At 44.2% G+C, this 14,465-nt stretch overlaps 1 protein-coding gene across 6 annotated transcripts in view; it reads right to left on the reverse strand.

The window, feature by feature from the left end:
• Positions 1–14,465, reverse strand: part of azi2 (5-azacytidine induced 2) — a 53,821-nt gene that overhangs the window by 32,162 nt on the left and 7,194 nt on the right. For 5 of the 6 annotated variants that reach the window (XR_016115162.1, XM_088997683.1, XM_088997684.1 and 2 more), the window contains 2 exons: positions 7,992–8,245; positions 2,384–2,494 (listed from right to left, as the gene is read on the reverse strand). Coding sequence is in view for 5 of the 6 variants with exons in the window: in XM_088997683.1 (XP_088853809.1) it covers positions 2,384–2,494; positions 7,992–8,210 (330 nt within the window). In the remaining variant the exon portion in view is untranslated. The remainder of the gene's footprint in view (positions 1–2,383; positions 2,495–7,991; positions 8,246–14,465) is intronic. The other variant, XM_088997685.1, reaches the window with a different exon arrangement.

A 14,465-nucleotide genomic window follows, 5' to 3' on the forward strand; every position in this document is an offset into this window, starting at 1 on the left:
TCATTTCACAGTCCTCTCCTGTATCTTCTGGTATGCCCCAAGGCTCTGTCCTGGCACCTATCCTCTTTATCGCCTACCTTTTTCCCCTTGGCAATATTCTCCATAAATTTAGTATACAATTTCATTGCTTTGCGGATGACACCCAGCTCTATTTCTCCAGCAAACCCGACGCCTCTCTTCCACCTTCTTCCCTTTCACTCTGCCTCTCTGAAATTAAATCCTGGTTTACCCATAACTTCCTCAAACTTAACAGTGAAAAAAATTAAATTGTCCTCGTTAGTACCAAATCCACATTGAGCAAAGCTAACAGTTTCTCTCTCACAGTTGATAATTCAACCGTTTCTGCCTCCCATCAGGTCAAAAGCCTTGGTGTCATCATTGACAGCACACTCTCTTTCCACTCCCATATAAATAACTTAACCCTGTCTGCGTACTTCCACCTACGCAATAGCAATTGTTTTCGCCCGTCTCTCACTCCTCACACCACTGCTATCCTTGTTCATAGTCTTATCACCTCCCGGATTGACTATTGCAATTCACTTCTCTTTGGTGTCGCTCAGAAACTTCTCTTCAAACTTCAACTCGTCCAGAATTCTTCAGCCCGGATCATCACCGGGACCTCATCCTTTCACCATATCAGCCCCGTCCGCCAAGAGCTCCACTGGATCCTGGTCAAATATAGAATTCACTTTAAAATTTTTCTTTATTCATTTAAAGCTATCCATAACCTTGCCCCCCATACCTATCTAATCTTCTTCAAATTTCTATTCCCTTTCGTTCCCTCAGATGCTCTCCCCCCTCCGCCTCTGTGTGCCTCCCTGTCCGTGTCAGCACAATGGGTGACAGAGCCTTCAGCTGCTCTTCCCCCAAACGTAGGAACTCACTTCCTCCCAACATTCGTAACATCGATTCTCTTCCCACCTTCAAGTCCCTTCTCAAAACCCACCTATTTAAAATGGCATTTTATGTGTAGCGTTTATTGCATTCTATTTGTGATTGTATTTTATTCTTGTACCTATGCTTGTCTGTGACTGTAAAGTGTCCTTGAGAGCTTTGAAAGGCGCTTACAATGTATTGTAATGTATTATTATTATTATTATTGGGGGTGTGTCTTATATTGCGGTGTCATTTATATGCCGGAAAATACTGTGCTTCTGCAGGAGATGCCATTGTTCTGTTGGGGGACATCAATGGTCAGTTGGGCAATGACAGTGAGACATAGAATAGCAGAATGGGAAGGAACCCCGCTCAAACCCCAGGATGAGAAAAGAAGTGGTTTGATATTGAACATCCAATGCACACTTGGATCCATAAAAGTGGTGGGGCTGTTAATCGAGCAATGCCAAAGAAACATGCCGGTCCAACCTGGCACACCCACAAATGTATTGTGAGGGTTTGCTGGGAAAAATTATCACAGTACCCTGTCAGACAGGGGTTCACTTCAGACTTCCAATACAAATTCGCCCATATGTTGGGACAACACTGAGGCTGTGTGGACGACCATTTTTTCCTCCATTGTTTGAGTAGTCTGACTGGTGGCTCTTTCAGTGGTGGCAACCCCCAAATATGTTGGTGTAAACCAGCCCTGAAGCTGAAGACAGAGTACTATAAGGCCTTTTTGGGACTCCTGAGGCAGCTGATGTATATGGCCAAGCAGCTTTTGTAGTTACTGTGAAAAAAAACTCAGGCATGGGAGGAGTTTGGTGAGGCCATGAAGAACAATGTCTGGATGTCTTTGAATACATTTATGTTATATTTTTTTTGACTAAATTTAAGGCAATTTACTTTACTTTTATTTTATTTTTTATTTACTTTTTTTTGTTTTTACTTTTGCCTTGTCTTCCTGTGGTGGGACCTTGTTAACATTGGGGGCATGTGACTCTTTTCCTTTTAAAGGCAAGATACAGGTAAATATCTTTGATTTGACGTGTGAAGCTTCGTCAGCCAGGATGTGCTTTGAGTAAAAACGTTGCTTCTTCTGCACCCAGTGGAGACAAGTGGGATGGGTCAACAATATGGTTAGGACGTCTCTTGGACACCTCCCTGGTGAGGTGTTTCTGGCAAACATCCCTTCGGGAGACAATCTGGAGAGATTACAGTATGTGTACCTGTTAGCCAAGGAATGTCTTCAGGATTTCACCAGAAGAGTGGATGAAATATGTGAAGAAGATTGTGTGGGTTTCCTTGCTAAAGATACTGCCTCTGTGACCCGATACCAGATTATAAAGTGAGAAAGAAATATAATAAATGCATGGATGGATGGATAGATGGATGGATGGACATTGTATTAAAAATGTACAATTGAATCGACCGCCTGGAATAATGTTTGACAATTTCAACGTTACTGGGATGAAGAAATATGAATGTAACCCGTAAAACACACCAGTTTGTTGAGCTCCATCTGCAGGTCCTCTTTTTCAATATAAATTCCTCTATATGCGCTGAAGGCCTTGTTGACATATTGAGGACCTTGTGTAGCCTCAGGCCAGAAGAGCTAGGAGAATGACACAAGGGTGCACAAAAATAGGCTGATAAGTATGTACAGATATCACGTTCTACATCAAAGCAGGAATGATTAAACAAGAATGATACCATGAAGTTCATTTAACTCAGGTTGTGAAAATTCCGGGAATATTTGAAATTGTAAGATTTCCATCAAATTATCGGGGATATCTCACTTGTATTCTTTGGCATTCAACTCATCATGATTCCGACTTGATCTTGGTTTTACTCCATGGTGCTTTCTACTGTCCTTGTCACTGCTTTTCCTGATAGACGTCCATGTTAAGTGCTTTGTTACAGCTTCAGCTGTTGTTAAAGCACTATATAAATCAATATATTAGTATTGTATTTATAAGTTAATGTGAAGGTTTGGGAATTAATGGGGATAAACTGATTAATTTACTTGTTTGAAGTCTAAATAGATTATTAAATTCCAGTGTATCATTATCCTACCCAAAATAATCAGATTGTACGTAATTAGTTGACTATAAAGAGCCCATTGTGTGAAAGGGTTAAGCAAAAATGCAGAGGCTAGGCATTTTCCATAAGCTCTCAAGCTGTGGGAGGAGCCAACGGGGGTAAGGTGCAGTGTAAGCTGGGTGGCAGCCAAAAAAAGGAGGAACCTAGGCTTTCTGATCTCCGACAACAAAAATTGGCTTCCCCCTGGTTTATCGCCGGTAAATTGAAAAGGGCTTTTATGTCGGGGAACAGAGAAGAGTTGAAACCCAGGCAGATCCAACTGAGGAGAAAGATCGGAGAGGGGAAAGGCCTAGGAGGAGAAGCTGCAAGCTAGCAATATCGGTGGTGTCTGGAAAGGCCTGGAAAATTCTCAAGCCGCAAAAGCCCAGTGACATTGAATGAGAAAGACAAGGACAGGGCAGATGAACTAAAGCGCTTTTTTTCACCAGTTTGACAGGACGTCTGTCGCCCCGGCCGCACCGTCAACTCCATCTGTAGCTGCACCGGCATCCACTCTCACCGTGGATGCACCAGTTTGACAGGACGTCTGTCGCCCCGGCCGCACCGTCAACTCCATCTGTAGTTGCACCGGCATCCACTCTCACCATGGACTTCCCCTCACAACCTCCTCTCATGACGAGCTTCCAGCAACAAACAACTGTCCTCTCAACTGACGCCACACCGTCAGACGCCACTCTGCCTCTTGGTTCCTGCCTGGCTGTCACAACCGCATAGGTGAGGAACCAACAGAGGAGGATGAAAGTGAGAAAGGCAGCATGTCCGGAAAACATCGGTTGCCGAGTCCTCAGGACCTGCTCTGACCAGCTCTGTGCCATTGTCCAGCACATGTTCAACGTGAGCCTGAAGCTGGGCAGAGTTCCCCAGCTGTGGAAAACGGCATGCCAGGTCCCAGTGCCCAAGATTACCCACCCGAAGGAGATCAAATGCTACAGACCGGTGGCGTCTCACCTGATGAATATGTTGGGGATGCCGTCCTTGCCCACCTGCGACCGCTGGCGAGCTCATGATTGGGCCCGCTACAGTTTGCTTCCTAGCACAGCATCGGTGTGGAGGACACCACCATCTACGTCCTTCACTCGGCGCTGCTGCACCTGGAGAATGCTGGGAGCATGTGTGGATCACATTCTTAATTTCTCCAGTCATTCAAAACCATCCAGCCCAATCTACTGGGGGACAAGCTGCGGCATGCCGGAGTGGACCACCGCTTCACATCATGGATTACAGATTAGCTCACAAACCAGCCACAGTATGAGAGAGCAAAGAACTGTGAGTCGAACAGGCTTCTCTGCAGCACTGGAGCGGCGCAGGGGACAGTTCTGGCTCCATTCCTGTTCACCCTCAACAACTTGGACTTCAAGTACAACACTCAAACCTGCCACCATCAGAAATTATCTAATAAATCTGCTATTGGCGGCTCATTTCAGAGGACGATGATCGGGAGTACAGGGGACTGGTGCCATCAGAATCACCTCCAGATCAACCCTGGAACCTAAGGAGTTGGTTGGATATTTCTGCAGGAAACAGTCTTTACCTGCACCGTTGAACATCCAGGGTACGGACGTAGAGAGGGTGACCTCCTTCAAGTACTTAGGTGTTATTCTCAACAATAAACTGGATTGGACTACAAACACGGATGCCCTGATCACTCGGGAAATTGAGGTGTTTTATGGTTCAGGGGTCACTCCTCAAGACCTTCTATGACTGTGGTCGTTTCAGCCATCCACTATGGAATTGTCTGCTGCTCAGGAAGCATCACCACCCAGGACAGAAAAACACTGGAGCGTCTGGTCAAGAGGGCCAGTTCTGTCATGGCCTGCTCCTTGGACTCTCTGGAGGAGGTGGGCAACAGACGGAAGCTAGTTGAACTAAAAGCTATGATAGACGGCCCCTGCCCAACCTACGCCACTGGGTAGCTCCTTCAGCCAGGGACTGTTACACCTGCGCTGCAAGAAGTAGAGATACCGCCGCTCGTTCCTACCGACTGCTCTCAGGCTTCTTCATCATCACATGTGAATGAAAAAAAAACTGGACTTTTCCATTGTGAATGGTACAGCCACCTTATGTCGACTCAATAGTTACATACACCAAATATGTTTTTTATACGTGCACTATGTACGGTTCTTCATATGAAACATTTTTGGACAGTTATACATTTCAGTCTTCTGGCATTTCTATTATGCATACTTTTTTTTTATCCTCCCACCCCACCTCTTTCAAATTTGCTGATGTAAATTGCAAATTCCCCCATTGCGGGACTGTGCAAGGTTTTCTGATTCTTATGCTGATGGCCGAGAGGGTAGCATCTCTCCACCTTGGGGCATGAGTCATGTCTCTTGTTTGTGCATAAGCACCAAACGAAAGTTTTGAGTTCACCGTAAGAACCCCTTTTTGTGTCCTTGGAATGAGTGCTGGAAAGTGTGAAATAAAGAAAAAAAGTGGTGCCCTTAGGTGGGGCTTAGAAAGCATGTTAGGGGAGAACTGGAAATCTACTTTTTATTCAGGAATTGAAAAATGTGATGTGGAGAGCCAATTCCAAATTTCTTCGGGTTTTGTTTTTTCTTGCGGGGGGCGCCGATAAAGTGCTGGTCAGACCTCTGGCAATGTTTTTTCCACGAGGGGGCAGCATTTGCCTTTTGTCCATGTAAGCACTTTGTTACAGCTTTATCTGTTGTTAAAGCGCTATATTAATCAATATGTATGTATTGTATTTTCTATTGCCACTCCCATTTCAACCTCATCGACTGTAGCTCGAGACCCATATGAATTAACTATTTTTTTCTGATGAAACAAAAGTCTGAGGTTTCTAACACTGTAGTAAATGTTTATGTTGTCCAAAAACTCAATATTCTGTGGGCCCTGCAATTTGAGTGAAAATGACAAAAACCCTGGCACTGGAGTGGACATGTTTTTGCACATATTCTGGCATTGAGTGAGTTAAGAACACACATGTAAGAGTAATGATTTACATGTTACACTCCCACATTTTCTTAGACTTGTGCAGTGCTTATCAAATAGCGGGGTGAAGCCCCATGTGGGGGGGGGGGGGGGGGGCGAGGCTCCATCAAGGGACACATCAGAGAAAATGTTTTTTTTTTTTTTTACTGTTGTAGAATGCATCTTCATCTTTATTAAGTTCATAGAGTTGCTTGTTCTGTAGCCAATAAGCGAACATAAGCCAGTGTCTTCTTGTGCCGGTCCCAGGCCTGGATAAATATAGAGGGTTGTGTCAGGAAGGGCATCCCACGTAAAAGCATGGCCAAAACAAACATGCAAATCAAACCTCTGAAGATGGAGGACACTGATTCGGTGTGGCGACCCCTTGAAGGGAAAATATGACATACATTCCAATTGCATCATTTTGTGCATTTGTAAATTAGGCATGTCGAATTTCGTTTTTTAGACCCTTGTTTGTTTCTTTCCTCCTCGCCTTTGTGCTAGTGCTTTTTGTTTTCATGTAGTTTTTATTCCTGGTCCTTATTTGACGTGCGCTTTGAATTGATTTCTGTCTGTGCAGATTTATGGACCAGAATAAACGTTTTTGTTCGGTACGCCTGTCTCCATCTGCTATTATTTGCTTCGCTTCCAAACAAAGCGAGACTGTGGCGTCCCACGTGCGCACCGCGGCGCTGACGTGTGTATGCTTTTGAAGTGCGCCTTTCAACCCTTTCATGTCTTTCAAGCCCTTTGATCTCCTCGATTTGCCGTCTTGGATAAGAAGCGTAACGTCCGTCACCTTCAAAGAAGTACAGATGACGGATGAAGAAACCTTTTCATCGATGGACCAGTCCTGTACGACTGAGAGTTTACACAGACGTAACACTGGATTAGATTCATCTTCCGAACCTATTTTTCTTCACAGGAGTAACATGGGTTGCTTGAGCCTATCCTAGCTGTCTTTAGGCAGTAGGCAGGGAACATCGTGAACCGGTTGCCAGTGAATTGCAGGGCACACAGAAATGATTAACCACTTTTTTTCATTTCCTGGAATGGTTGGAGGAAACTGGAGAAACCCCACACAGGCCTCGGGGAGAATATGCAAACTCCACACAGGGAGACCAGAACCGGAATTAAACCTCTGCATCGTGAAGACGACGTGCTAACCCATTGAACACAGGGCAACCAGCAGTATGCATATTTACTTAAACGTAATTCTAAAACATTATACAATTATACAATCATGAATATTCATCAGTGTTCGTGGTTTCACCTTATGCTCTGATGGTGTGACCAACCTTAGCCTCTAGCTCAGGGGTGTCCAAAGTCGGTCCTCAAGGGCCGCTGTCCTGCCGGTTTTCCAGCTCTCCCAAGAGCAACACACCTAATTCAAATCATCAAGACCGTTTTGATGCTGTTTTAAGAGCTGGCTGATGAGCTGATCATCCAAATAGGGTGTGTTGCAGCCGGGTCAGATGAAAAACAGGCAGGACAGTGGCCCTCCCGGCCTGGAGTTGTACATGTCTGCTCTAGCTTTTACTGTCCTCGCATAGCCACTGTGTGATGAGGCGTACAAATCACCCCCGCCCCTTCTCTCTCTCTCTCTCTCTCTCACACACACAAACACGCACACATACTTTCACCCATAATCCGCCGCTGCACATGCAGCAAACGCGACAGGAGAAAGTATGCTACAGAGGCAGGCAGACGAGAGTGGTTGTGATGAGACACGCTAATCAGTGATCACCGTGAAAGGCTCACAAGGGAAGGTGCTGGGCGGGGCTGCAAAGATGTGCTGCCAATCAGCTCATAGAATAAATCCACTCAGCTTTCATCAGTCGATGTTCCGCCAGGAACCATTCATGCGTCAAGGCATGTACAAAACCTCTGAGTAATTGGCATTGTTTTTCTGAATACAGTACTGTGGGAAGGAAAAATGTAATATACTATAATGAAACTTGTGATAATGTGAAATGTGATATAGTGATTAATCAATGTATTTTTAAATTTCAGTTAAACACAGAATATAAGCACCCCTTTGACAGCCTGACTTGAGCATTGCATTGTATTCATACCTTATCCTCCAGCTGCTTAACTCGTTTCCTAAGGAAAGTATTATCTCGCTCAGTCTCTCTCAGTCGCTTTTTGATGTCCTCATAGGCTGTGACGAGAGCAAAATGAGAAGCTACAGATTCATCGCCAGCACACACCGATACAGGGCTCTCTCCAACAGCAGTGTCGGCTGTCTCGTGTTTGAGGATGCAGATGTCATCATCCACCGTCTGGGGTTCCATGGTTGAATAGACCGACTATGAAACAGATTGAAGGCCTGTAGGATTACAATTCAGAGATTCCTTTTAAAATGTAGTTTTAACATTCGGGGACACCTTGTGAAATTTCATTGTGCCTTTGTTTCATTTGCAGAAAACATTTGTCCATATTTCTCATGATTAAATTATCTCTGGCTTCATCATCTACAACAAGGATAGTATTTCTCAAAGTGTGATGATCATCCCCAACTTTTTAGAGGCATGTGACATCAAGAAAGCTCAGCCACGAGAACCACCGGACAGCAGCATTTTTAAAAAGAGCATTTGTAGTTGGGCTTGATTGGACGATTGTAAGGCTGAAAAGTAAAAATGAAGTTTGGTTCTGTTATGACTTTATTATGGGTTAACAGAAAGAGTGATCAAATTAAAAAACACACATATACATATAAGGGCGGCCCGGTAGTCGAGTGGTTAGCACACCGGCTTCACAGTGCAATAGGAATAAGCGCTACAGAAAATGAGATGAGACATATACATTACATACATATATATACACTACACATAACACACACACACACATATATATATATATATATATATATATTTTCCGTACCGCTTATTCCTCATTAGAGTCGCGGGGGTTGCTGGAGCCTATCTCAGCTGTCTTCAGGCACGAGTCACTCTCACACTCACACCTAAGGACAATTTGGAGTGGTCAATCTGCCTGCCATGCATGTTTTTGGAGTATGGGAGGAAACCGGAGGACCCAGAGAAAACACACGCGGGTCCGGGGAGAACATGCAAACTCCACACAGGGAGGTCGAACCGGGACGCGAACCGGCGACCTCTGCACTGTGAAGCCGGTGTGCTAACCACTCGACTACCGGGCCGCCCTATATATATATATATATATATATATATATATATATATATATATATATATATATATATATATATATATATATATATATATATATAAGCCCGGATAACTACAGAGGGTTGTGTGGGTTGTGTCAGGAAGGGCATCCGACGTAAAAGCTTGGCCAAAACAAACATGCGGAATAAACCTCTCAAGATGGAGGACACTGATTTGCTGTGGCGACCCCTTGAAGGAAAAAGCAGAAAGGAAAAGAGAATATATATATATATATATATATATATATATATATATATATATATATATATATATATATATATATATATATATATATATATATACACCTAAAATCTTCAGTCTTCCTCTCGACAGGAGACCGAGAGGAAGACAGAAGAGGAGGTTTATGGATGTGGTCAAAGAGGACATGACGGTAGCTGGTGTGAGAGAAGAGGATGCACAAAACCGGGATAGATGGAGGACAATGATTCGCTGTGGCGACCCCTGAAGGGAAAAGCCGAAAGGAAAAGAAGAAGAAGAAGACCATGAGGTCCCCATGGGCTAATTGCTCTGAGAGACTTCAAACCATGTTTTAAAGACGTCTCATGAAAATTCCTAAAGTGTCCCCACGGGGGCATTCCAGACCAAAAAAACAGTGAGTGTATGCGACCCTAATGTGGCAGACTGGTGTACGCCAGGGATGTGTCCTCGCACCAGTCCTGTTCAACATCTTCCTCCTGTGTGTGACACTGTTGCTCCATGAGAGGATCGAGAAGAACAGTGGGGTTACCATAGATTTCCGGCTTGATGGAAATCTATTCAACATCAGGAAGCTACAGGCAGTCACAAAAGTAAGATCAGAGCAAGTCATCGAACTCCAATATGCAGATGACTGTGCAGTTGTGGCCCACACACCAGAACCACTACAAGCTAGTCTCTCAGCTGCTGCAGATGCCTATGGTAGAGTGGGCCTCTCTGTCAATGTGGAACAGACTGAGGTAGTCTGTCAGTGGGCATCCATTCCTCCAGTTCATCCACCAACATTCACCATCTCCAATAAGCCACTAGCAATAGTGGACTCTTTCAAATACCTGTGCAGCTTTCTCTCTGACGACTGCAGCATCGACAGAGAGATACAAAACCGGATCAAAAAGGCATCAGCATCTTTTGGCAGACTTAGGAGGAGAGTCTTTCAAAACAAAGATCTCAAACTCCGCACCAAGGCTGCAGTTTATCGGGCCGTTGTTGTGTCAACCCTTCTCTACAGCTGCGAAGCATGGACCCTGTACAGTTGCCACCTCAGGATGCTCAAGGCCTTCGACATCAAGTGCCTACAATGCATCCTTGGGCTATGAGTCCCCCACACTGAAATACCCTGCAAAACCAACTGCACCAGTGTGGAAGCTGCAGTCACTCAGCACCAACTTCGCTGGCTAGGCCATGTGATCAGGATGCCAGAAGAGCGCTTGCCACGTAAGGTGCTTTATGGTCAGCTCCATCTCAGCCGTCGCCTGGCAGGAGGCCCCCCCCAAAAAAACACTATAAAGACCAGGTGAAGATTGCCATGAAAAAATGTGGCCTGAACACGACTGACCCAGCTGGAGGACATTGCAGCTTAACGCTCCATCTGGCGGCAGCTCCTCCAACAAGGAATACAGAAACTTGAGGAAGACCGAGGTGACCGACGGACCAGGAAACGTCAAAGGAGACATCATGCCAGTGCCATACCCAAACCCCAGTCAATGCCTTCACCTGCTCTGCCTCTACATGCCTTGCATGTAGCATTCGATGTCACGGCCTTACGCCAACAACGTGGCACACTAGCATCAAGAGCATCCAGCATATTTCGTTCGGATAATGATGAAACTACAGGGTGACATAGATTGGTCTCATAAATCGTATTTTTGAGACTGTTGTCACCACCTTCACCATGGTTCATGGGCCAAGCAGACAGCATTACTCGATGATTTTTATAAAATCGAATTAAATTGATACATACAGCTAATACTACAGCCCAGATTCTATTGTAAACGCAAAAACACATGTGCAGCGATGCATTTGGGCCGTCCCATTTACGCATTTTGACAGCCGATGGAGCAACTTTGTAACTCCACTGCGCCAGCACCGGCGCGCGTCTATTACGATTGGCCCATATTGCTACGTGATCTGCGCCTCATATGACATACTTCTTTTAAAATAGCTAAAGAAACTAATTTAGTTAAACAGCAATTGAAAACTGTTTTGCTTGAGAGGTTTTAACTTTTGTCATGATTCACTGGGAACTGCTGAGACAATATAATTGAATAATCATGTACTCATGATACATTGCAGTATTTACATCGAACAACATCGACATAAATGGTTGCATTATGGAGTGAGAGAACAGCAGTAAAACCCTAAAAGACATTAAACACAAACATATTTTCATTTTCTTGAAGAAGCAACGGAGTGACAATTCGTTTCAGCAAACTGCTGTTAATGATTCGAATTTAGCGGATAAGGGACATTATTTCAGAGCTGTTGCCGCACATTGGAAATCTTCCAAGCAAAGAAATTTAAGTAGATATTAATGAGAAATATTGTGCAATGTCTGTTCTCTTTGTCATCTCTGTAACATAGCATATCAAAATAGCACAGCATTTATTGTGTCGTAACTAGGGAAAATAGAAATAGTTTGTTTATTTTATGTATGAAGAAATTATGTGACTTGAATTAAAATTGTTTGTATATTAGAAATATGGATTTTAGACAAATGATGTTTTTTTATTTGCAATTTAGAAATATCATGCTCCAATGAATGTATTTTGGTTTATTCCAATCAGTTTTGTATACTTGGGCAATCTAGTTAAATCTGGCCCCATCCATTTTAGACTTTGGCCCCCTTTTCATACACAACCCTTTTTTAAATTCCCAGATGCATCATTGCATGTGTTCAAAATATACAGATTGATCCAAACAGCCAGAGACAGGAATAAAAGTGGCAGCAATTGTAATCTCACAATTTGAAAATGTTTCAAGGCTATTTATTGGAATTCTTGTAAGAAATAAGGACAGTGATCATTTAGTTCTTTGCATTGAATACACACTTGAATATACACTTTTCCTTTCATCGTAGCTGAACCCCTTCTTTCACACATCACATCTGACATTTTTCTCCAGCCGTTCCAGCCTGCCTGGACAGGCTTCTTCACCTTTTTACCACACTCTCCATTGCTCTGGACAGTTGACCCAAAGTACTTAAAATCTTCCACCTTCTTTATCTCTTCTCCCTGTAGCATCACTCTTGTACTTGGAATACTCTTATTCACACACACATATGTCATCTTGCTATGACTGATCTTCATTCCTCTCCTTTCCTGGGCATATCTCCACATCTCTAGTTTCTCCGCCACCTGTTCCCTGTTCTCGCTACAGATCACAATGTCATCTGCAAACATCATGGTCCAAGGAGACTCTTGTCTGACATCGTCTGTCAGCCTGTTCATCACCATAGCGAATAAGAAGGGGCTCAGAGCTGACCCCTGATGGAGTCCCACCTCAAATCTCACAACTGTCTTACAGTCATGATACATGTCTTGCACCGCTCTGACATACTTTTCTGTCACTCGAGACTTCCTCATGCAATACCACAGCTCTTCTCTGGGAACCCTGTCATTCGCTTTCTCCAGATCTACAAAGACACAATTCAATTCATGCTGGCCTTCTTTGTACTTCTCTATCAGCATTCTTAAAGCAAACACTGCATCTGTTGTACACTTTTTTGGGATGAAGCCATACTGCTGCTCACAAATGTTCACTTCTGTTCTTAATCGAGCTTCAATTACACTTTCCCATAGTTCATTGTATGGCTCATCAACTTTATTCCTCTGCAGTTACTACAACTCTGCACATATGCACAGGAACGATCTTCTTTTGCCAGCTGACACCAGCTTACTCTCCATCCAGCTGGAGCTCTGGTGCAGCCGTCACAACCTGGAGCTGAACACGCTCAAGACAGTTGAGATGATCGTGGACTTCAGGAAACATCCATCACCACAGCTACCCCTCACACTATCCAACTGCCTGGTGTCAACCGTTGAGACCTTCAAGTTCCTGGGAATCACAGTCTCCCAGGACATGAAGTGGGAGGTCAACACCAACTCTATCCTGAAAAAGGCCCAACAGAGAATGTACTTCCTGAGGCTGCTAAAGAAGCATGGCCTGCCACAGGAGGTGCTGCAACATTTCTACACGGCTGTCATCGAATCCATCCTGTGTTCTTCCATCACCGTTTGGTTCGGGCCGCCACAAAAATGGACAAAATCCGACTTCAACGGACAGTTAGAACGGCGGAAAAAAATCATTGGCACCACCCTACCCACTCTCGAGGACTTGCACACTGCAAGAATCCAAACTAGGGCGCGGAAAATCCTACTGGACCCCCCCCTTTTCCAGCTACTCCCCTCAGGCAGGCGCTACCGATCCATGCGCACCAAATCCAACAGTCATTTAAACAGCTTCTTCCCCCAAGCCATTAACTCTTTGAACTCTTTGAACTCTTTCAACAGTAGCCAAAATGGAACTGTGCAGCGTGTTCTACCGGAAACAAATTCCTTGTGTGTTCTACGTACTTGGCAATAAAGATGATTCTGATTCTGATCCTCATCCCTGTTGACCTCACTGCAGCTTTTGACACCATTTCTCATCCCATCCTCCTTGACAGACTTTCCTCCATAGGGATCACCGACACGCCCCTACCTTGGTCCCACTCTTATCTCTCTGGCCTCTCTCAGTTCATCCAAATTAACTCCTTCACTTCACAGTCCTCCCCTGTATCTTCTGGTGTGCCCCAAAGTTCTGGGACCGCTAATTTTTATCACCTCCCTTCTTCCCCTTGGAAATATTCTCCATAAATTTGATATAAAAAATTCATTGCTTTGCGGATGACACCCAGCTCTATCTCTGCAGCAAACAAAACACCTCTCTTCCACCTTCTTCCGTTTCACTCTGCCTATCTGAAATTAAATCCTTGTTTACCCATAACTTTGTCAAACTTAACAGCGAAAAAAACTGAAATTCTCATAATTAGTACCAAATCCACCTTGAGCAAAGCTAACAGTTTCACAGTTTAACAATTCGACTCTTTCTCCCTCCCATCAGGTCAAAAGCCTAGGTGTCATCTTTCCACTCCCATATAAATAACTTAACCCGATCTGCATACTCCCACCTACGCAATATCAATCGTATCCGCCCGTCTCTCACCCTTCACACCACTGGTATCCTTGCTCATAGTCTTATCACCTCCCGGATTGACTATTGCAATTCACTTCTCTTAGGTGTCCCTCAGAAACCTCTCCACAAACTTCAATTAGTCCAGAATTCTTCAGCCTGGATCATCAACAGAACCTCATCCTTTCACCACATCA

Source organism: Hippocampus bargibanti, linkage group LG06 (genome assembly GCF_051943395.1).
Source record: "Hippocampus bargibanti isolate YZ-2025 linkage group LG06, ASM5194339v1, whole genome shotgun sequence".
Taxonomy (NCBI): Eukaryota; Metazoa; Chordata; class Actinopteri; order Syngnathiformes; family Syngnathidae; genus Hippocampus; species Hippocampus bargibanti.